The 22826-nt window shown below is 37.6% G+C and overlaps 1 protein-coding gene across 1 annotated transcript; it reads left to right on the top strand.

Moving 5' to 3' along the window:
• Positions 1 to 3305: 3305 nt before the first annotated feature.
• Positions 3306 to 3686, top strand: LOC125314748 (alpha-aminoadipic semialdehyde synthase-like). Its single transcript, XM_048277710.1, has 2 exons — positions 3306 to 3526; positions 3606 to 3686. The coding sequence occupies exons 1-2, from the start codon at positions 3326 to 3328 to the stop codon at positions 3684 to 3686; spliced, it is 282 nt and encodes a 93-aa protein (XP_048133667.1). The 5' UTR covers positions 3306 to 3325.
• The last annotated feature ends 19140 nt before the right edge of the window (positions 3687 to 22826 follow it).

The following is a 22826-nucleotide window of genomic DNA, read 5'->3' on the forward strand; positions in this document are numbered from 1 at the left end:
TATTTAGGATTCATTATTCTTGATGCAGAATTACGACGATCCGATGCTCAAGAACTTTTTCTCTATGAACCCCTTAAATGAGATGGCCCGTCACATGTTCGCTTTCTGATGACTCCTTGTGAGGTTATGTGAACATTATGGATTAAGATTTAGATGAAGGACTTATTATTTGTAGAGATTTTAACCTATCCTTTTATTATAGATAATACTTACCTCAGCCCATACTATCTAGCCACATATCCAATTAAGATTAGGAAATCTTATATCTTTTATTTATTTGACCAATAATTAATGACAATAACAATTAATAAAGCCTACATAAAATATATTCTAATAGAAAATACCTCTTGTAGGCTTTAATCGAGTTGAAAATGGGCAGTGAGGGTAGCGAGAAAAAAAAAAAAAACCTTTCCTTACATAACAAAAGAGCAGTCGGGCAAGAGAACCCTAATCATTTTCACCCGGCGTGCGGCCGACCGATCTACAGACATACACAAAAGAACAATTTGAGCAAACCCATCAAGTGAGGGGGACCTAAATGCATGTACTTCTTTTCAGTGAACCCAACTGACCAAATGTATGTGCATTTAAATCAGACATTATGTATCTCAAGTTCAACCATAGGACCTAGGTTATAACCCAATACTAGGAAAATAGAAAATAATTCAAAAGATTATGAGGTTCACCAAATGTTGCTGTCAGGAATGTGGTCCAACCGTCGACGAAGCTCCGATTCCCCGAGATCACGGTCATGCCCATCCTGTCGCCGTCCATCATAACGTTCCACTTCTTCTTGATCTCCACGTTCTCCCTAAACACGCCCTTCTTCACGTAGATCACGAACCGGCGTTTCCTGTAATCGGGTACAGCCGCGACCGCGTCCTCCACCTTGGTGAAATTGCCGCTTCCGTCTTGGGCCACCACCAGATCCGCCTGACCCGTTCGCTTGCAACAACTCCCGGTCCTCACTTTTCACCCAATGAGGAAGTCGGGGCTGCTGTTATTTTCCTTTTTTTTTTTTTTTGTCTTTTGACCTATGCTCTTTCTAATAAGGCTAGATTTAGCTTAATAATAATAATAATAATAATAATAATAATAATAATAATAATAATAATAATAGCAACAACAACAACAAGACAAATGCTTGGCCAACACAAACTTTTTTCTCTTATTTGAGATCTGTTTTAGTGATGTCCTCTCTATGTAGGATTTTATAGAACTCCTTTTGATGAAATTTGGATAACCAACCCTTAATTGAACAATTTTATCCTAATCTTCTGAAGTTTAGGTGCAAAATTCCCGAACTCATGCTTACTTTCTTCTGAAGTAGTAGATGGACCCTCTCACTTACCTTCCGTATCGACTTGTTTCACATACACAACCATTAAAGCAAGCTTGATACATCTATATTGATTTCGCATCTTTGAAGATCGATTTGTGTTTCGGAATTGGACGATCTCCCTTATCAACTTATTTCACATGCATAACCATCGAAGCAAACCCGATACATCTAGATTGCTTTCGTATCCCTGAAGATCAATTCGTCTTTCGGAATTAGACACGTTACACTACAAAGCTCGCTTGGTGAACCAATGTGTCCTTAATGTTTGGTAGTGAAAAATTTCGGAGGAAAGGAATGGGTAGCACCAAATTTTTTTTTTTTTTTTTTGGGTTCGCATTCTCTTTCGATAATATCATCAAAAAAGTTATTGCAAGTTAAGTATGTCATGTTAACAGCTCGATTTATATGCTCATGCATCTTAAATAATGTACACATGTCAACGTGTTATAGGAAGTATTATTACGTTATGATAAGATTAGCTTGACCGACGTCGGGAGAAAACGTAAAGAAGTAGGAGGTAACACAAGTGATCAATTAAGGGATAGAATACTCACCACCAGTGGGAATCTACCCAAAAGATAAGAGTAGAAACAAGAATTCCTTCTTGTTAACAAGTCAAAGGCTCAAATAAATTTATCAATTAACAAGTCTGTCGTTCTCATTCATCGAAATGCCATGATATAGGCGAGCATGGAACAACTCTCCAAGCTTGAGTAAATGAGACTCTTACGAAATATCAAAAGACTCTTGGAAAATAGAAAATACAATTAAAGTCTGGGAACTAGAACTTGACTCTTAGGAAAGACGCGATACAATTTAATAAGACTTGGAAATCTAAATGTTACTCAACTACTCTTGAAAAGATAAGAAATTATTAATGCCCTTCGACGCCGTTAAGGAATGCTCGTGCATCACTAACCCTCATTTTAATAAGTTAGATATAAGTACGCCTTATAATCTATAAGTTTGAAAGAAAGGCCTTGATCGAAGCCGTTTTCTCGAAAAAAAAAAAAGGATCCGAGTGAGCCTTTCCTCAGCAAGAATTCGAAATGGCCAATTCAATCTCAAGTTAGGGCCGACCTTGCTCTTTCGTTCTCTGCTTTTTCCAGGTACGCAAGTGATCTGTCCTCGCCACCGTCACGCCTCCCGTCATCATCTAAATCTTCTCGATGAAATTATTATACGCCCATGAATGTGATATTATGCGTAATATAATTCTTCTGGGGAAGAAAGAAATGATCTTGGAGCACAGACCGTGTTGCAGGATCCGAGAAAGAACGCTGCTTTCACTCTTTCTGAGTAAAATATAGATAGAGACCGCTTCTTTGCAATTTGCAGAGAAACAGAGAGGTACCGTCCAGAGATGCACGTTTCTTGCAGGGTTTCTGTGATGTCACGAGTCTGAGTCTGTCCATGGCTTTCTCGTGAGAATTTTTGCCTTGATTAGTTCCAAGTCCAACCTTTCTCCCAACGGTCTGTGTTTAGAGTTACCCGCTGGGTTATAACGATTGATGCAAGTGATTGTGGTTGTGTGATGTGCTCCGTTGTTAAGGGCTCTCATCGGTTTGAATGAATTCAGAGCCTTAATTCTTTTCTGATCTTCTGTGGTATTTTGTTTGTTGAATTTCTTGAGTGGACTGATGAAATGTTCTCCAGGTTTTGAATGTGTAAAAATGTAGTGCATGCAGGCAGATCCATGACAAGGGTCTATACTAAACCGTCGCCTTCACTTCTGTCGGATTATTTTGTATGAATTACCTGAGAAGTTGTGCGAATTTGGTCGATTATGGAGTCCTAGGATTGAGTTAGATATGTCAGAGCTGCCGCCGTAACGAGCTATTTGCTCACCTATCTGATAGCAAAAGTGTGTTTGTGTGTGTGTGTGTGTGTGTGTGTGTGTGTGTGTGTGTGTGTGTGTTGACAGATGAAAGGGCACAATGCTTGGGAATGGAGTTGCGGGATTCTTTCCGAGTCTTTAAATAAATGGAAAGAAGAGTGCCCCTTACACCTTCTCATTGTGCTGGGCTTTTGCTCAGTGGCAAGGAAAAAACTGGAGCGGCCCGCATCATCGTGCAGCCATCGACGAAGCAAATCCATCACGATGCGCTTTACAAAGTCGTGGGCTGTGAAATATCAGATGACTTACCTGAATGTGGTCTTATTGTGGGTACCAAACAGCTGAAGGTTCGGAATACCAACTCTTGGTCCAAACATAAGCAAAATATTTAGTCATTTTTGTTGAATTATATTTGGTCTTTTGCAGTTGGACATGATTCTTCCCGATAGAGTGTATGCCTTCTTCTCTCATACTCACAAGGCCCAGAAGAGAACATGCCCCTGTTAGACAAAGCACATTTTCTTTCAAACTTATTTGTTCATGATACTAGAAGATGGCAAGTCCATCAAAAGAAAAGGCCTATTGGACTGCCGAAGATGTGGATACATTTTGTAAGTTGTGCATTAAAGAAATTGTAAAAGGCAATCGTCCTGCAACCAACAAGGGAGATAGATGGACAGTAATAATTAACAAGTTTGAGGAGTTGAGGGGCAAAAAATATGATAAATCTCAAATGAGGAGCAAATGGGATAATCTTAAGGAAGAATGGAAAAGATGGAGGTTTAAGTGAAACAGGACTAGAGTGGGATTCAAGGAAGAAAACCATTGATGCGAGTGATGAATGGTGGGAGAGTAAATTTCAGGTTTTTATCTCCTCTTTTACTTTTTTGTTAAGTTCATCTTTAATGATATAACTTACTCAATTGCTCTATTATAACAGGCCAATCCTAAGCTTAAGGTTTTTAGGACGAAAGGCATACCTCTTAAAGTTGAAATGTCGTTAGATAGAATTTTTAGGGACACAGTGGCTACCGGAGGAATCACATGGAATCTTGGACAAGGTTATGTATTGATGAAGATGTTGAGCCCACACAACTTGATATCGGTGATGATACAGGATCTATTGATGGTAATATAGAGTGTAATGTGGGTGACAATATCGTTGAACCAATTGGAACATAGACCCATAAAAGAGCAATGCAAGCTTCAATGAGGCAAGCTCGAGGAAAGAAAGAAAAGAGATTGAGCCTAGCACTACAGCTTAGAAAGCAAATGAGCAGGCTTTGTTCCGCTGTTGAAAGTAGGAATGCTGTTATTGCATATCAAGCAAATGATGGATTAGGTCCTTACAAGGACCTAATGCACATGTCGGATAAGATACCTAAGATTGTGCAAGATGAAAAGTTATACTTTTTTGCAATCTAGCATTTTAATGAAAAGAAGAACAATAGGCAGGTCTTCATGAGCTTGAATTGTTAAACTATGTCTCGATTTTGGGCGGTTAGTCAATTCGTTTGCATATGATAATTACGTTTGACCGGTTTGACCAAGTTTAAGATTTGCCCACTTCAGAATGTGGACGTTTCTTCTTGTCATTGGCCAAAGAATAGAAAAGAAAAGGCTGCAGATTGGTGGGCCCATGGACCAATAAAAGAAAGAAAAAAAAGAGAAGAAAAGGAAAGAAAACAAAAAGGGATTGGTTTGCTTTTTAGGGTTTTCCTCTCTGCACGCCAAAGAATTGCAGACTTCGTACAGGAGCCGCTCCAAGAAGCCACACAATAGACTCTATCCTAGCGGCGTACGAAAGATAAAAGACTTTGGTCATTGGTGTGTCACAAAACGGTGAAGAGTCTCGAAGCCGCAGGGAGCGTCGCACGAAGGGATTCTCTAACGTGGTGATATTTGTGCTTCGTGAGTTTTATTATATCCAATTAAGTTGTTTATTTATGAAAACTTTGGGTTTGGGTATAATCTAGGTGCAGGAAACACGAGTGTATTGAGCGATTGTAATTCCGATTCTCCGATTATAGTGGATTATTCGTGCTGGCTCTCTCGTGGATATAGGTACCGATATTTGGACCAAATCACGTAATCTCTGGTGTTCTTTATCGTTCCTCGTTATTTTTCTGTGCTTTTATATTGACTTATTTGCAAGATCATGGTTAGTTGCGGCGTGTTAGTATTTCAACAATCGGTATTAGAGCTAGGTTTGGATATTCTAGATTGTGATTTGGGGCTTTTGCTTGTCTAATTATTATTTGGATATTCTGTTATTGCAATTATGCATGGAGTGAAAGCTGAAATTGAGAAGTTTAACGGGAGGAACAACTTTGGGCTATGGAGCCTCAAGATGGAGACGTTATTGACAACTCAAGGTTTAGCAGAAACATTAGAGGGCAAGGCTGAGTTGCCCGAAACGATGGCAGATCTTGAAAAGAATGTGGTAATGAGGAAAGCTAGAAGTTTAATCCTGTTGAATTTATCGGATGAAGTGTTAATAGCGGTAGACGAGGAGAAGGATACCGCAGCATTGTGGACAAAACTTCGGGCGCTCTATGTAACGAAAGGTTTGAGCAATCGCTTATACATGTTGAAGAGGATGTTCCGGTTCGGATATACTGAAGGTACGTCTATCAGAACCAATCTAGATGAATTTAATAAACTCATGATGGATTTGAAGAACGTCGATAAGACACTTGATGATGAAGAGCATGGCATGATGTTGTTAGCTTCCCTACCAGAGTCATGAGAGCACTTTCTTGATTCACTATTGCGGGGGCGTACTACGATTACCTCGGAAGAGGTAAAGTTTGCCTTATTTTCTAAAGAGTGGTAGAGAAAGTTGCGAGATGACAGTCCACCGCAGGATGTAGCGCGAGGACTAGTGATTCGGGGTAGAGAGCAACAACGAGGGTCCAATAGCAGCAAAGGTAAAAGTAGATCTAAATCATACCATAGAAAGTCCAAAGGACGCGTGAAGTGCTTTGAGTGTCACGAAGAGGGGCACATCAAGAGAAATTGTCTCAAGTTGAGAAACATATGTGATAAGCAGAAGCCACAACTAGTGTGGCGAACGTTCTTGAAGAGAGCAATAGTGATGCAGAGGCTGTCATGCGTGTGATTGCGGGTTCGTCGGGAGACGAATGGGTGCTAGATTCGGGGTGTTCTTATCATATGACACCTCATAGGAACTGGTTTACTACTTACCAGGCTGCAGATGGTGGTAGAGTTACGTTGGGGAATAACGCAGCCTGCAAGATTGTGGGGATATGGATAGTTCGAATTCAGATGCATGATGGTGTAGTGCGCACATTGACGGACATGAGGCATGTACCGGAGCTCAAGAAGAATCTTATTTCTCGGGAGACACTCGATGATATTGGTTGTAAGTACACCGCTGAAGGTGGAGTCTTGAAGATCTCTTGAGGTGCCATGACAGTGATGAAAGGGAAGAAAGTGAGTTCTCTCTATCATCTACTGGGAGAGACCGTGATAGGAGCTGCTGCAGTTTCATCAAGTGAGTCAGATTCTGATTTAACTCGTTTATGACATATGCGTCTAGGGCACATGAGTGAGACAGGTATGACGATACCGAGTGATAGAGGGTTGTTAAAGGAATAGGCAAGGAATTTTGGGCCGAAGTAGTGAACATGGCCTGTTACCCGATTAATCGATCTCCATCATTTGCTATCAAGTGGAAGACTCCATAGGAAGTATGGTCGGGGAAACACGTTAATTACTCCGGATTACGAATATTCGGATGTCCTGCGTATGCTCATGCGAGTGATGGTAAGCTAGAGCCGAGGTTGAAGAAGTGCATATTTCTAGGTTATGCACATGGGGTGAAATGCTACCGGCTGTGGTGCACCGATCCTAGAATACCCGATTTTCTAATCAGCAGAGATGTGATCTTCGACGAGACCGTAATGATTCAACAGAGGAGTTCTGAGACACAACCAGCAGAGCAGACGGATCATTGTGTTAGTAGTGAGGTGGAGCTTCGGGTGGAGACTCCGGAGACCTCGGAGGTAACAGATGTTGAGACCGCAAATGAGGCCGCAGTTCCCGAAGACGGTGATAATGAACAACCAATACAGCCATAATGTAGTATAGTCGCAGACAGACAAAGAAGGCAAATTAAACTACCGGTACGTTATGGTTATACGGATATTGCGTATGCTTTGACCGTAGGTGACGAGGTGGGGACAGATGAACTTTCGTCTTACTTTGAGGCGATGGCTAGTTACGAGTTGTTGCGGTGGCTAGGGGCTATGAGTGAAGAGATGGAATCACTCTATCGAAATTAGACATGGGAGCTAGTTAAAGTACCCAAGAGCCAGAAAATTGTCGGAAGTAAATGGGTCTATAAACGGAAAGAGGGCATTCCTAGTGTAGAGACAGCAAGATATAAGGTGAGGCTTGTTGCGAAGAGGTATACCCAACGGGAGGGCATTGACTACAATGAGGTATTTTCTCCTGTGGTAAGGCATACTTCTATTTGTGTTTTACTTGCCTTAGTTGATACACGGGATCTCGAGTTGGAGCGACTTGATGTAAAAACGGCATTTCTTCACGGTAAGTTGGAGGAGTAGATTTACATGAGGCAGCTAGAGGGATTTGTTATTCCGGGTAAGGAAGACCATGTTTGCTTGTTAAAGAAATCATTATATGGGCTGAAACAATCTCCTAGGCGATGGTATAAACGTTTTGACGCTTTCATGGCTAGTCGGGACTATTCGAAAAGTCAGATTGATAGCTGTGTTTATTTTAGGAGATTGGAGGACGGGTCTTTGATATATCTGCTATTATATGTTGATGATATGTTGATAGCAGCGAAAAATATGTCTGATATTGATGTCTTGAAGAGGCGGTTGAGTGTTGAGTTTGAGATGAAAGATTTAGGTGTTGCAAAGAAAATTTTGGGTATGGAGATTTCGCGTAACAAGAATGCGGGATTATTACGTTTGTCTCAAAACAAATATATTGAGAAAATTGTCGCACGTTTTAATATGCGATCAACGAAGTCTGTAACTACTCCATTAGCAAAGCACTTTAAACTTTCAGTTAAGTTATCACCGCAGAGCGAGAAGGAGGAGGAACATATGTCTCGTGTTCCTTATTCTAGTGCCGTGGGTAATATTATGTATGTTATGGTATGCACTAGGCTTGATATTTCACAAGCTATCAGTATAGTTAGTCGTTATATGAAACGTCTAGGTAAAACTCATTAGGAAGCTATGAAATGGATTCTCGGATATTTAAAGGGGACATCGGATGTTGGTATAGTATACGGGAGGGACAATGATGGCGGTGAGACCACAAGGTATGTGGATTCTGATCATACATGTGACTTGGATGAGTGCGGGTCATTAGCGGGGTACGTGTTTACGCTTGCGGGTGGTGCAGTTAGTTGGAAGGTATCCTTACAAGACCACGTAGTCTTGTCGTCGATTGAGGCGGAGTACATGGCACTAACCTTTGTAGCGAAAGAGGCGATATGGTTACAAGGTTTGCTTTTGGCCTTTGGGTTAGAACAGAAAAATGTTGATATACAATGTGATAACCAAGGTGCGATTTATCCGGCATATAATCTGGTTTATCACGAGCGAACGAAGCATATCAACATCATGTACCACTTCATCCGAGATGTCTTAGCGAAGGGTAAGGTTGTTGTGAAAAAGATTTCTATAGCAAAGAACCCAACAGACATGATGACTAAGCCTGTTCCTTTGGCGACGCCCAAGCTCTGCTTGAGCACTATTGGCATTTGCAGAGAGTGATCGCCCGTGGAGGCGTTGAGAGAGCAGCATGGATAATAAGCACTATGATTTGGTTTCAAACATCGAGCCAAGGTGGAGTATTGTTAAACTATGTCTCGATTTTGGGCGGTTAGTCAATTCATTTGCATATGATAATTACGTTTGACCGGTTTGACCAAGTTCAAGATTTGCCCACTTCAGAATGTGGACGTTTCTTCTTGTCGTTGGCCAAATAATAGAAAAGAAAAGGCTGCAGATTGGTGGGCCCATGGACCAATAAAAGAAAGAAAAAAAAAAAAAAAGAGAAGAAAAGGAAAGAAAACAAAACGGGGTTGGTTTGCTTTTTAGGATTTTCCTCTCTGCACGCCAAAGAATTGCAGACTTCGTACAGGAGCCGCTCCAAGAAGCCACACAGTAGACTCTATCCTAGCGGCGTACGAAAGATAAAAGACTCTGGTCATTGATGTGTCGCAAAACGGTGAAGAGTCTCGAAGTCGTAGGGCGTGTTGCACGAAGGGATTCTCTAACGTGGTGATATTTGTGCTTCGTGAGTTTTATTATATCCAATTAAGTTGTTTATTTGTGAACACTTTGGGTTTGGATATAATCTAGGTGCGGAAAACACGAGCGTATTGAGCGATTGTAATTCCAATTCTCCGATTATAGTGGATTGTTCGTGCTGACTCTCCCGTGGATGTAGGTACCGATATTCGGACCGAACCACGTAATCTCCGGTGTCCTTTATCGTTCCTCGTTATTTTTCTATGCTTTTATATTGACTTATTTGCAAGATCTTGGTTAGTTGCAGCGTGTCAGTATTTCAACATGAATAGTGATGCACTAAGAGTCAAGTATCTCAAGTATGAGATGGGAGTTCTTAGTTTTAGCTAGGATGTTACAACATCTTATTTGAAATCTTTTGTATGCTACTTTGTTTTCATTTGAGACTTGTATTTGCTTTACATGTGAACCCAATTTGAATTAATATTTTAATGTGAGAACTACTTCATTTGATTTTGGTTGAGTTTGCATATATATGATGGTTTATATTGTTTCTCTTGATGGATGATCGAGATTATACATCGTTTCATATTGTAATTATAAATTTTGTTAGGCAATTGCTCTTTATTTTGTTGTGTTTGTGCATTTAATCTTAACAAATATGGTATGTTCTCGATTTCAAAAACTAGAACCAATCTCGATACCGAAACTCATCACCCTTAGCACCAAGGACTGTCGACCAGTGAATAATGAAAAGCTGCGTTCGCCTTGCAAGGAGCGAAACTTAAATGTCGGGATATTCTAATAATAAGATTTACTATCTCCTTTAGTCGCCAAGGAGGCATGGATCAACAGAAAACTCTCTCGATCTCACAAGAAAGGGGAAGACGGTCTCGAAACGACAATTTTCAGGTCACTGGCCGAACACGTCGTGTGAGGACAAAAGTTGGACAGAAAGAAAGGTCGTTCGAATCAGTTAGGAAGTCATTGTCCGGCAACGTGCTCTCGTCCAAGCAACGCCGATTTTCACGTGCGCATATGTTAAAATAAGGACAAAATGATTGTGATTTTTGTTTTTTGTTATTATTTTCCTTAGGCTTGTGACGTGTACCCAGTTGCCACTTTATTTAAATAAGCAGAATAACAATAATCATGACGATAGTTGAAACAATGAATAAGATTCGAGCATATGGTATACACTATATTCCAAGTGCATCCATTTAGGGTGCAACACTAGTGCAACACTAAAATTCTTCGTCGTACGATGGGGCTGCATTGAATATCCAACTGTAAATTCCACCGTTCACGGCACTTGGGGAACAACAAAATATAGGGTCGTTGCATGGCAAGCCATCCTGTGGATAGAATCATGAGAAGTTGAGGACAAATTTCAACTTTTTAGATGCAACTTTTTCTTTTTCGAAAAATTACCTAACTAGTCCTGAATATATTATATGGACTTCATTTTAGTTATCAACTTTTTAATGTGGCCAAATTAGTCCCACCCCTTTGCGCGAAATTGCAATGTGGTCATTCTAACTGATTTTTGTTGAAAATCACTTATTGGACCACCACGTTAGCGATTTTCGTTAGAATTCGACCGATATGACTGCATTGGATTCTGAGTAAAATTTTATGACATGTATGGCAACATTAAAAAGTTTAGTACTGAATTGACATCTATACAATAAATTTAGGATTGATTAGACAACTTTTTTTTCTTTTTTTAAAAAGCAAACTTAAGTATATATTAAAAAATCGTCTTGATCCCACTATTAGTTCTTGTAATTAATCTAGGGTTTAGGATTACGACCCGTGGTATTATTTATTTGTAACAACAATTGAGGCTGATAATCAACACATAAAGCCAAGCCACAATAATTAAAGTCAAGACATATGAGCAACCTTTGTCGTATAAAATATTCTTTGACGTTACATCATCCTAAGGATTTGACACGGCGGATTGTTTATCGATCGAATTTCCTGAAAAAGCACGTTAAATTATTGGAATCTTTGTGTTCTTCTTTTGCATCTAAGAATTAAGTCCACAATGAATAACTTCAATTACATCACAACTATTCTTTCAATGCCTAGGTGTCTCATAAAAAGCGAATTGCTCATATAAATACGACTGTCAATGTGAAAACGTGGCATAACTAAATAATTTAACATCGATCATTTGAAGCCCACAACAAAATAATTTAACGTTGATCATTTGAAGCCCCAACCTAATCTCTTTAATTACAATACAACCGTACAAAACAGAAAAACGTGCCGGTCTTGATTCGATCACTCGATCCAACGCACCATCCTCCGCATGACGTCATCATTGAATCATGACTTGTCGTACGAGGTTTGTTCGGGTTGTGTCCGATTCAAGTGTCGGATTTTTGACAAATCACGTCGCCTTAAATTGGAGTTGGCACTGAAGTGATTGTTTTTAAAAGAAGTTGGCACTTAAGTGATCATTTTTTAAAAGAGTTGACACTTAAGTGATCGTTTTGAAAGTTTTGGCACTAAAATGAACGTCGTACACAAGTTTTGGCATTTCTAGTGTACTTTAGCCCCGATTTCGCACATGGAGTTCAGGCCATTCTGCGTAGTCTAGCTTCCCCCTCTTTTTTTTTTTTCAGATGCCAAGCCCACTTTCACGGTGCGATTGTCACGCTAGCAATTCTTAAATTTTGCATTTATGGAAAACATAAATAATCCTAAATTTTGACTTTGCATGCAATGACGCATCTCAATTTTTAATTTGTTTAATGTGGTTCGTAAAATTTAGCCAAATATGCAACGTAATCCCTAAACTATTAGTATACCTTAAATTTTGTCCCTTAAATATATGATATTGTTCATTTGTTGTCCCTGAATTTGTATAAATTGAAGGATAACGTTGGACATTTTTGTGTAGACTAGGGGCTAGATTGAATATTTACTAAAAGTTTAGAGATCACATTGAACAAATTACAAGTTAAGGGATTACATTAGGCCAAAATTTAGGGACTACATTGAATAATTAAAAGTGCAATAATGATATTGTTCATCGGACTAAATTTATAGACCATTTGCAATGATTGTTTGAATGAGATTGTTACGAGCAAACGAGTCGTCTTGGCATGAGTGTGAACGGTACAACGGTCTTGGTTCATGGTCATCGGATCAGAATGATATTTATTCAATTATTCACCGAGAGCCGTGAGAATATTATTGAGAAGCATAGGAAAAAGGGTCAGGCAGACAAATTAACCCTAAAAATTTTCTTGTGACATGAAAAATCCCAAACTTGCACTTTGGTGATATATTTACCTTACGTCGGATGATTTTTCAGTCAAAATAATGTTGTTTTTAATTTGAAGTTTTTGGTGGCTTTTGCCCTTAAAAAGAATTCAAATAGTTTCCACATTCATCAAGCCTTCGAGGGCTCGAGGGTTTCTTCTTCCCCCTCTTATTTGTTTCTTTTTTTTTCGAAAAAAATATGAAAGAACGAAACTAGGTTAAAGGTTCAAATGGTTAAAGTGCAAACAAAAGGTACATGGCAAAAAAATATATATATATATGTGTGTGTGTGTGTGTGTGTGTATAAGAACGAAACTCGGTTAAAGGTTCAAAGGTTTTTTTTTCAATCAGATCGGAAGTTTTTTTTTTTTTTTTTTTGCAAAAAATCAGATCAGAAGGTTCAAAGGGCTAAAGCGCAAACAAAAGTTGCATGGCATGGACCATGAATCGTACAACATCGTGGGACAACTCCACATATGTCTGGTTGCCATCCTACTAACGTCAGATTGTCCCTCGTCCTGCTACTTCCGTAAGTCGTAACTACCAAAGGTAGGACGGTGAGATTCTCGAGCTCTAATAAAAGCATCCGGAAAGCTTCATTCACGATCTTCTACTGTCCTCAAAGGACTACGTGCTTAATGTAAAGCTCTGTCTATTTCGCAAAGAATAAAAGCTATGAACAACATTTTTCTTTATAAGTAATCACTTCTATCTCCTATAAAAACGAACAAGTGAAAAGTATTTTAATAGCCTACTAAAATATTTAAACATAAATTATCGTCGACAGTGAAAACATCCTTCATCGGCCAATTGTTTGAAGCAAGACAAACGGAACTAAGCTCAAAACCACCTTATTATGATCGCTTAGACCACAAAGGAGCAAATCCCATGAAGGCATCATAATTGTATGTTAGTATACAAAGAGTGAGTATGCGCGTTACTTTAAAAGTAGAAAACCTCGTGCCATAATCAAATCGAAACCTTGGGCCCTAATCAAATCGAAATGAAACAAATCTAAAGGATTGCCTGTATGAACTTATAATGTGTTAGACAGCATAAGTGTAAATAAATTAGATGAAGACATTTCATCTTCCGATATGAACATGAGTTGGGGATTTACTTTTCGAGCTGTTCGTGTACTATCAATTTTTCTTAAGTCTCTGGAGTCATATAACTATCACAACGAAGCAAACTTCTCAAGTGAACGTAATAATCGCTGCTGATTTAAAATTATTCTTTACACGACTCACCTTTTTTATTATATTTTTATTTTTTTCCCATTGCCCTTCATTTAGTGCATCTCTGCCGACGACCAACCATGGCCTCTTTTGTTAATTTTGCAAAATATCAACCCCGTGGCCAGTTGGGTGACGCGGGAGAATCTTGGACCGTGCCTGATTTGGCTATAAGGACTTGAAAAAAGAGTGCTGAACAATGGTCCGTGGATTGAGACAGATGAGTATCCCTCGCCCAACTCCCGTTCGATTAGGTCAAACGAACGAGAGTATGCTCTCGCTTGATTAGGTTAATGCTCGGTTATGATAAGCAAGTTTTGCTAGTATGCTCTTTATTTGCCACTCTGTAGATATCGTAGATCGGAAAGTTTGTAAAACCCGAGAGCCTTATGATGTAGATTAATGGTGTTTTGAAGAGTAAAAGACAGTCACTCGTAAGAGTCGTGTTTCTTTTCAACAAAGTGGGCTCAGGTCATTAAAGGAAAGAAAGAATTGAAATTTTAGTCTGTTTTTGAAGTCGGTTATAGGTTTTTTGAAGTTATTCACTCTGTTCTTTTGGTAATTAAAGTTAATTAAGTTCGAAATTTTAACACGCACTTCACATTTTCTCATCCTCCTTTCTCTCTCAAAAAACATCAAAGTTGCTTAAATTTTCTCCTACTCTTACAGTGAAATGGAATTATCACTAGATTTGGTAAAAAAGGGGTCTTTAATCTTTTGATAAGTAACTAAATGAATTTGACAAAAAAAAAAGTAGCTAAATAAAAGAATATTACAATTGGTATTACACCGATTATTCTCATAATAAATACAATCAACATAATTATCATAATCTGTCTATTCCCAATTTGTGTTGTACTATTCATTACAAGCGAGTTCCAAGTGTTGTACTATACATTATAAGCGAGTTCCAAGCGCCTATGTGTAATGCATATATATATATATATATGTATGTATATATAGGTGAATGGTCAATCTCCTAAATTACTCGTGAATGTATTGATTCACAATTGAATACATATCTATTCATTCAAGGATTCAATTGTTTGCATGCTTACCGATCAAATGATGTACCTTTTTTTTTTATCTTGCGAAATATGCAACATTTGATAGTTTTTCAAAATAATTGAAAGTAAAGTTTGCACTTTTACAAAAAATTATATAATGCAATCTTTAGGTCAATAACAAAATGTTTAATATATCTTCTTACATAGAAATCATCACATATACACAAAAGTAAGATTTTGTTTCCATAGGTCATTAAACTCGCTTAATTTGAAATCGTATATTATCCCTTACAAAGTTTATAAAACTCTATGACATAGAATGCTAATTTTTGATGTTTAATAAGAACTAAGAAGACGGAACCGTTACGCATTCGCTCCCTGGGAGGCCCGGGGCTACCGCCGAGCTTGGTGAGTTGGCGGCCAAATGGCGGAGCAGCAGAGGAAGGTGAGGAAGGCGGTGATGGCAGAGGCAAGCTTAGGAGCCATGGATGTGAGGGAACATGAAAATGAGAGAGAGAGAGAGAGAGAGAGAGAGAGAGAGAGAGAGAGAGAGAGAGAGAGAGAGAGAGAGAGAGAGAGAGAGAGAATTAGAGTATTTAAGGCTTAAGCGTGGTGAGAGAGGGGGTTGGATTTTTCAAGATTAGATTAGGTGGTAGGGGGAATTTATTAGGGGAATTAGAGTATTTAAGGCTTAAGCGTGGTGAGAGAGGGGGTTGGATTTTTCAAGATTAGATTAGGTGGTAGGGGGAATTTATTAGGGGCCTTGTGTTATATCTGTGCATCAATAATTAAAAAAAAGTCAATTATAGGCATTTTTCTTTCTTTTTCTCAAAGATGTGAATTTTAATCTATTAATTGGTTCTCTAATCAAGTTGTAGTTAATATGTTTTAGAAATTTAAAAAGAGAAAAAAAATTATTTCAGGTCAACTTTTAGGAAATATAAACTTGCTTTTTATTACATGTTTTTTCATGGTTGAAGGTATTCTGCATATCTTAGAATGGTAACTTTTTGTTATAGATCAACACAATTTGCCTCTAATCAAGGTAATTATCATAATAAAGGACTGCCTTAAGTTGGGTCAAGTTATCATTCATTCTTGATTGCAGAAAAGTTTTACTAACTAATCTTGTGGTTGATGAGTTATGAATATGAAGATATATCATAGAGCTTTCTTTTTTTGAAAAAAGGAAAAAACTCACACATGGGTCATGTTCATATTTATGACACATTAGTTCGAGCCATCAATGCACTAAACTTACTATTATATTGGTGATTTGAAATCTTTAAAAAAGAAAAAAGAAATATTATGGAAAGAGAAAGTGTTTAGAGAGAGAAAATCTAGGAGAGAATTCTTTGTATCACTCAAATGTTGGACCCAAATTAAGGGGAGAACACCTCTATTTATACCAGAGGGTTTCTTATTACAATCGTTGATCGAGTCTTGATCTAGTGGATATGAATACATCTCCTCATTTAACAACTACCCATTAAAAAAGAGAGTTCTAGAATATGGTTACATTTACGATATCGTCCGTCCTCTAAGAATAATCTAGAAGACTAAAAAAAACCTTAGAGACTAAGCCACTTTAAGTCTTGCGGTTTACCTAGGCAATGAGGTTAGGTAGTTGGCTCAAGAAAACCTTGGTCCATGACATTTTCCCCCACCCATTTGAGCGATGTCCTTGGTGCTCTTGGCTTGGAATTGTTTGGTCTTTTTTTCCTAAATATGCATTACTGTATTCGATAACTGTTACTAATAATTAATGTGACCTGTTATCCTATTGTTTCTTCTTCTTCTTCTTCTTCTTCTTCTTTCCTTTTTACATATTTACTTCTTAAAGCAAAATGCATATCATAAGTACGATATTTTAAGTTACTTGTCTTCCCATAAAACTAGCTATTTCAATACCACTCCTAAAATATGTAGACAGAGTTGGCCGGGTTTAGCGGAGACATGCGAAAGCATCGAGAAAATAAGAAAAGAGAATTAATTATGTAATAAGATTGTTAAATTAACAATTTATTTTTGGGCCACAAAAATAAATAAAAATCAATTAAAAATTATTGTGAGGTCCATTCCTTGAAAAATTTGTGGCCGATAACATACTGTTCTCGAAAACATAATAATAAAAAATCATTTATACTTAGAAATTATTCACGAGAACATAATTATTACCAAACAAATCCTGAAGCATTTTATTATGAGTTGTTTCTTTATTTCTTGAGCTATTTACAATTTTTTTTCCACTTCAAAATTGCGTTCTTAATCAAAGGATATGACACTTGATAACGATGAAACGTGAATTGGGAGTGACCGCTCAACCTTCCTTGTGCTAATCCCTCGTTCACCTAGCTCTTGGTTATGCATTCTCTAAGCACCACAAACGACATATTTACCAAGGGTTGAACTTTGGAGGACCCTCTGATGCTCAAGTCAGTCTGAGTTTTAAGAGAAGCAAAAATTGACCGATTGATAGCTAACGTATCTCAAGCGTCTCATGCCTCAAATGGTGTATTTTGATCGATGAGTTCGGACTTCTCTATTGCTCTCCTTCCAAGACCCCTTTGCTTTTTCGTTCGGATCAAACTGAGCCAGGCCATCCATTAATTTATCACATCATGATTTAAAAAAAAAAAACAAACATCAATGAGCTTATTATTAATATTATTATATTTTGTTATTGGGCATTGTGCAAAACTGATGCTATTCAATACTCTAATTCACTCTTGAAGTTTCAATTGGATTTCTTTTGTTTTCCCAGGAGAAAAGGAACCATCTTCATAACGAAGACCAAGTATAAGAAAAGTGCATCCCATCGAGCATCCCATCAAGCATGACCACAAAGTGAGGTAGACAAACTAAATTTGAGTGTTAATCGAGCGACCTAAATTCATTAAGTTCTTCGTCAAAAACATGAACCTAAGCAAATTATCTGTCTTTGAAGCCCAAATCACACGTATGGGGTCCAATTTCGTGTCAGTGTTCGGGCCCATGTTGGCCCCGAGATCAACTCCTCCCCTCTCTTGCTCTAACGAGCAAAATAAGGGCACTTGATAACATTTCTAGAATAGAATTTGTGTTTTAGAAGTGCCTTTGCAGCATAGTATGATGTTAAATCACCATTGGGGTTGTCCAATTGTTGATTTTTGTTTGCTAATTTGTTACTCTGTCCGCGGATTTATTGGGGGGTGTGATTATGATCGTAGCTTGTGAGTACCGAGTATTGTGAATACTAGGACTCTATCTATTCTATTGGCCACATGTATCCATCCATAGTCCAAGACAGACGATGCCATAGTGAAGGCCAGCGAGAGTATGAGCTACAGCTCGAGTTGGGGCATGAGCGTATTTGGCGGTCTTCGAGAACTGTTGGAATAGGGGTAAGGCTGGTATTACTGAGTTCGAAGAAATTGTTTGGGCCCGGTCACGTGTTTAGAGCAACTATTCGATGCTTGCTTTCAGGCAACTATGCTTGATTACATCTATTGTATACGTAGAAATATACAAAGTTATCCTCTCCTAAAAAAATAATAATAAAAAATTAAGCCATCAAGAAAAATAGTGTACAGGTTAAGTTGCTTGGCTGGGCATTCGTCGGTCACGCAGCTTCATGTCATGTCAACATAAGTCGTAGCGAGCATTGTGCTTATCAGCATCAGTGAGAGGACACCATTTTTGTACATATATTAAAAGCGGGCCTTTTTATGTGAAACTTAATTTCATAATTATTGGAAAGAATTAAATCTCACTGTAGCTTACTGAGAAACGAAGAAACTAGTTATAGTTTTTAAATCTCAAGTTATCATTCATTCTTGATTGCAGAAAAGTTTTACTAACTAATCCTGTGGTTGATGAGTTATGAATATGAAGATATATCATAGAGCTTTCTTTTTTTGTAAAAAAGGAAAAAACTCACACATGGGTCATGTTCATATTTATGACACGTTAGTTCGAGCATATATTAGTCAAATTAGACAATTTTCGTGTGTCCACGATGCGTAGCCGGCTTAGTGATCTCGTGTCACCTATCTTATGTAAAATCATGAGTTCATATTCGTGTCATGTGCGAACAAACGATGACGTGTTCTCCTGGGCACTGTTGCCACACCTAAAAAGACTGAAAAAGCTCTTAATCCGTCGATGGAGCTATGATAACATAATGAACTTCGATCTCTCGGTTTAATGTCTCGGTCCCAAAAGGGAGTGAACTTTCCGGCCCAAAAAAAAAAGGGAGTGAACTGGGACGCGAACAAAAGTACCCCTATGTTATCCAAATGTCGGCGGTCGCCGAGGTGTCTCTTCATGCCTTTAAAGTTCAATTCCCACATGCTTTCCCCACATTCCTTGCCATTCACTTTATTATATGAATTACTTACAAAAAAATAAATACAACGCGTTGCTGATAAAAGTATATTTATAAATAATCTATTTTATGTCCCCTAAATGTTTGCTCGAGTATAGCGAATACTCCATAAAGTATTTATATCACGTAACACATTGGTCTAATATCGATATTGGTACTGTTAACAGCGTGAAAATCGGCATTTTTTACGCGCTACTGTGAATTAGCTGAATTTTTTTTTTATATGCTAATATCCATGTGCATTTCATAGTCTTGATTTATAATTAAGGAATTGGTAGGGTTAGGGTCAAACCGGAGAGCGATGCACTTCCTTCCAACATGTGAAGACATATGCAGGTCGCCTTTGCACTGGAGCGTCTTCCAAAAGGCAACTCTTTGATATGTGGGGAATTGTACATAATAACTGAAGAAGCTTCGACCATCTTCCGTGGAACCCTTCCCTATGAAGGCGTGATGAACTTTTTTAGATCTTTTTATAATCTCACTACCTCTCATTTTTAGCCTGCAATAAGCTAGCTCCAAAAGCATAATACGAAAGCCTAACTTTTGAAAGAAATAAGAATTGAAGATGCTTGCTGTTCTTGACAGAGAGACTTCGAAAATTGACCAAATGCATGTTATTGACAAGAAATCTCAATTTACGGTCTCATATTTTCATTAATCATAAATTTCTATTTATGACAACTTGTGAATAGACAAGTAATTGTCTTTTTTTATTTTTCGAATAGTGTGAGTGAAACTATAATTCAAAGTTGAAAGTTGAATTTAGTCCGATCTTGTTAAAAACTAAAAACAAATATTCATCAAAAAATGGAAAAGATTTACCTGTTAAAATCATAATAAAATGTCAAATATATTTATTTTTAGATATGTATTAACAAATGATAAACACATAAAGGGAAAAACCTGAAACTTCGTGCTATTAAACTCCTGCTATGAAGAAAGTAATTGACATCGATTGTAAATACTATTTCATAGCAAGTGGATTAAAAATTTAAGAAATTCTTGAAACTTTCCCCTAAGAAATCTTACGCAAGTTCGAAAGCGTAGATTGTGTAAACAAATATTCAACCATATCTTGCAGTTCATATTTAAAAGTGAAAAGCCCAAAGGAAAGCATAAATAAGCAATGCTTAACTTTAGAAACCTAAAAATTTATTTATGAAATCACCCACAGGTCAAAATTTGCTTGATAATTAGATTAAAATTTAAATTTCTAGTCATAACGGCTTAAACAAACAATTAACTGCAGTTAATTGTGTGTTTAAGCAGCCATGGCTAGAAATTTCTAATTTTTTATATAAATTTTCTAATTAAAAGCATGAGTGCATAAATTAAAAAGTAAGATTTTATTATGAGTTGTTTCTTTACTTCTTGAGCTATTTACAATTGTTTTTCCACTTAAAAGTTGCACTCTTAATCAAAGGATATGACACTTGATAACGATGAAACGTGAATTGGGAGTCACCGCTCGACCTTCCTCGTGCTAATCCCTCGTTCACCTAGCTCTTGGCTATCCACTCTCTAAGCACCACAAACGACAAATTTACCAAGGGTTGGACTTTGGAGGAACCTCCAATGCTCAAGTCAGTCTGAGTTTTAAGAGAAGCGAAAATTGACAGAGTGATAACTATGGTTCTAAGCAATCAACATACATGAAACTGCAGACGTCGGCTCCCTTGTGCATGCGGACCACGTGCTTGAGCCGGTACTTGGCGCAGTGGAAGTCACAGCATGGCATTATTTGTTTACCAATGAAAAATATGATTAGATGGATTTGTCTATTACACTTCTTGAATTAGAAAACCTAAAGATTTGACCTCCATGTAACTTACATGGCATTATTTGTTCTTTCTAAACTTAAAAGATGTGTGATATTCATCGAAAGATATAAATTTGCTTTTTTCTATGGGATTTTTCTCTTAGTTTACCATTTACGATATATTGCCATCAATGTACTAAACTTACTATTATATTGGTGATTTGAAATCATTAAAAAAGAATAAAGAATTATTATGAAAAGAGAAAGTGTTTAGAGAGAGAAGTTTTAGGAGAGAATTCTTTGTATTACTCAAATGTTGGACCCAAATTAAGGGGAGAACGCTTCTATTTATACTAGAGGGTTTTTCATTACAATCGTTGATTGAGTCTTGATCTAGTGGATAAGAATGCATCTCCTCATTTAACAACTACCCATTAAAAAAGAGAGTTCTAGAATATGGTTACATTTACCATATCGTCCGTCTCCTAAGAATAATCTAGAAGACTCAAGAAAACCTTAGAGACTAAGGCACTTTAAATCTTGCGGTTTACCCAGGCAATGAGGTTAGGCAATTGGCTCAAGAAAACCTTGGTCCATGATATTTTCCCCCACCCATTCGAGCGCTGTCCTTGGTGCTCTTGGCTCAGGATTGTTTGGTCTTTTTTTACTAGGGAAAAGTACACTAGAAGTGCCATAACTTATGTACGGCGTTAACTTGAATGTCATAATTTTCAAAACGTTCACTTAAGTGCCATAACTTTCAAAAATTGTTCACTTAAGTACTACGTCGAAGCAAAATCATTCACTTGAGTGCTACAGTAACTTTTCCGGCGTGCCACGTCAGCTTTTCGGCGTGCTACAGTAACTTTTCGACGTGCCACGTCAACTTTTCTGGTGTGCTACAGTAACTTTTCCGCGCGTGCCATGTCGGCTTTTCCGGCATCCACGTCAGCATGGCACTCAAGTGAATGATTTTTGAAAGTTATGACACTTAAGTGAACGTTTTGAAAGTTATGACACTCAAGTTAACGCCATACAAAAGTTATGGCACTTTTAGTGTACTTTTCCATTTTTTCCTAAATATGCATTACTGTATTTAGTAACTGTTACTAATAATTGATATGACCCGCTATCCTATTGTTTCTTCTTCTTCTTCTTCTTCTTTCCTTTTTACATATTTACTTCTTAAAGCAAAATGCATATCATAAGTACGATATTTTAAGTTACTTGTCTTCCCACAAAACTAGCTATTTCAATACCACTCCTAAAATATGCAGACATAATTGGCCAGATTTAGCAGAGACATATGCGCAAGCATCGAGAAAATAAGAAAAGAGAACTAATTATGTAATAAGATTGTTAAATTAACAATTTATTTTTGGGTCACAAAAATAAATAACAATCAATTAAAAATTATTGTGAGGTCCACTCCTTGAAGATTTGTGGCCGATAACACACTGTTTTCGAGAACATAATAATAAAAAATCATTTTCGCTTAGAAATTATTCACGGGAATAGAATTGTTACCAAACAAATCCTAAAGCATTTTATTATGAGTTGTTTCTTTATTTCTTAAGCTATTTACAATTGTTTTTCCACTTCAAAGGTGCATTCTTAATCAAAGGATATGACACTTGATAACGATGAAACGTGAATTGGGAGTCACTACTCAACCTTCCTCGTGCTAATCCCTTGTTCACCTAGCTCTTGGCTATGCATTCTCTAAGCACCACAAACGACA

Source organism: Rhodamnia argentea, chromosome 4 (assembly GCF_020921035.1).
Source record: "Rhodamnia argentea isolate NSW1041297 chromosome 4, ASM2092103v1, whole genome shotgun sequence".
NCBI classification, from domain to species: Eukaryota; Viridiplantae; Streptophyta; class Magnoliopsida; order Myrtales; family Myrtaceae; genus Rhodamnia; species Rhodamnia argentea.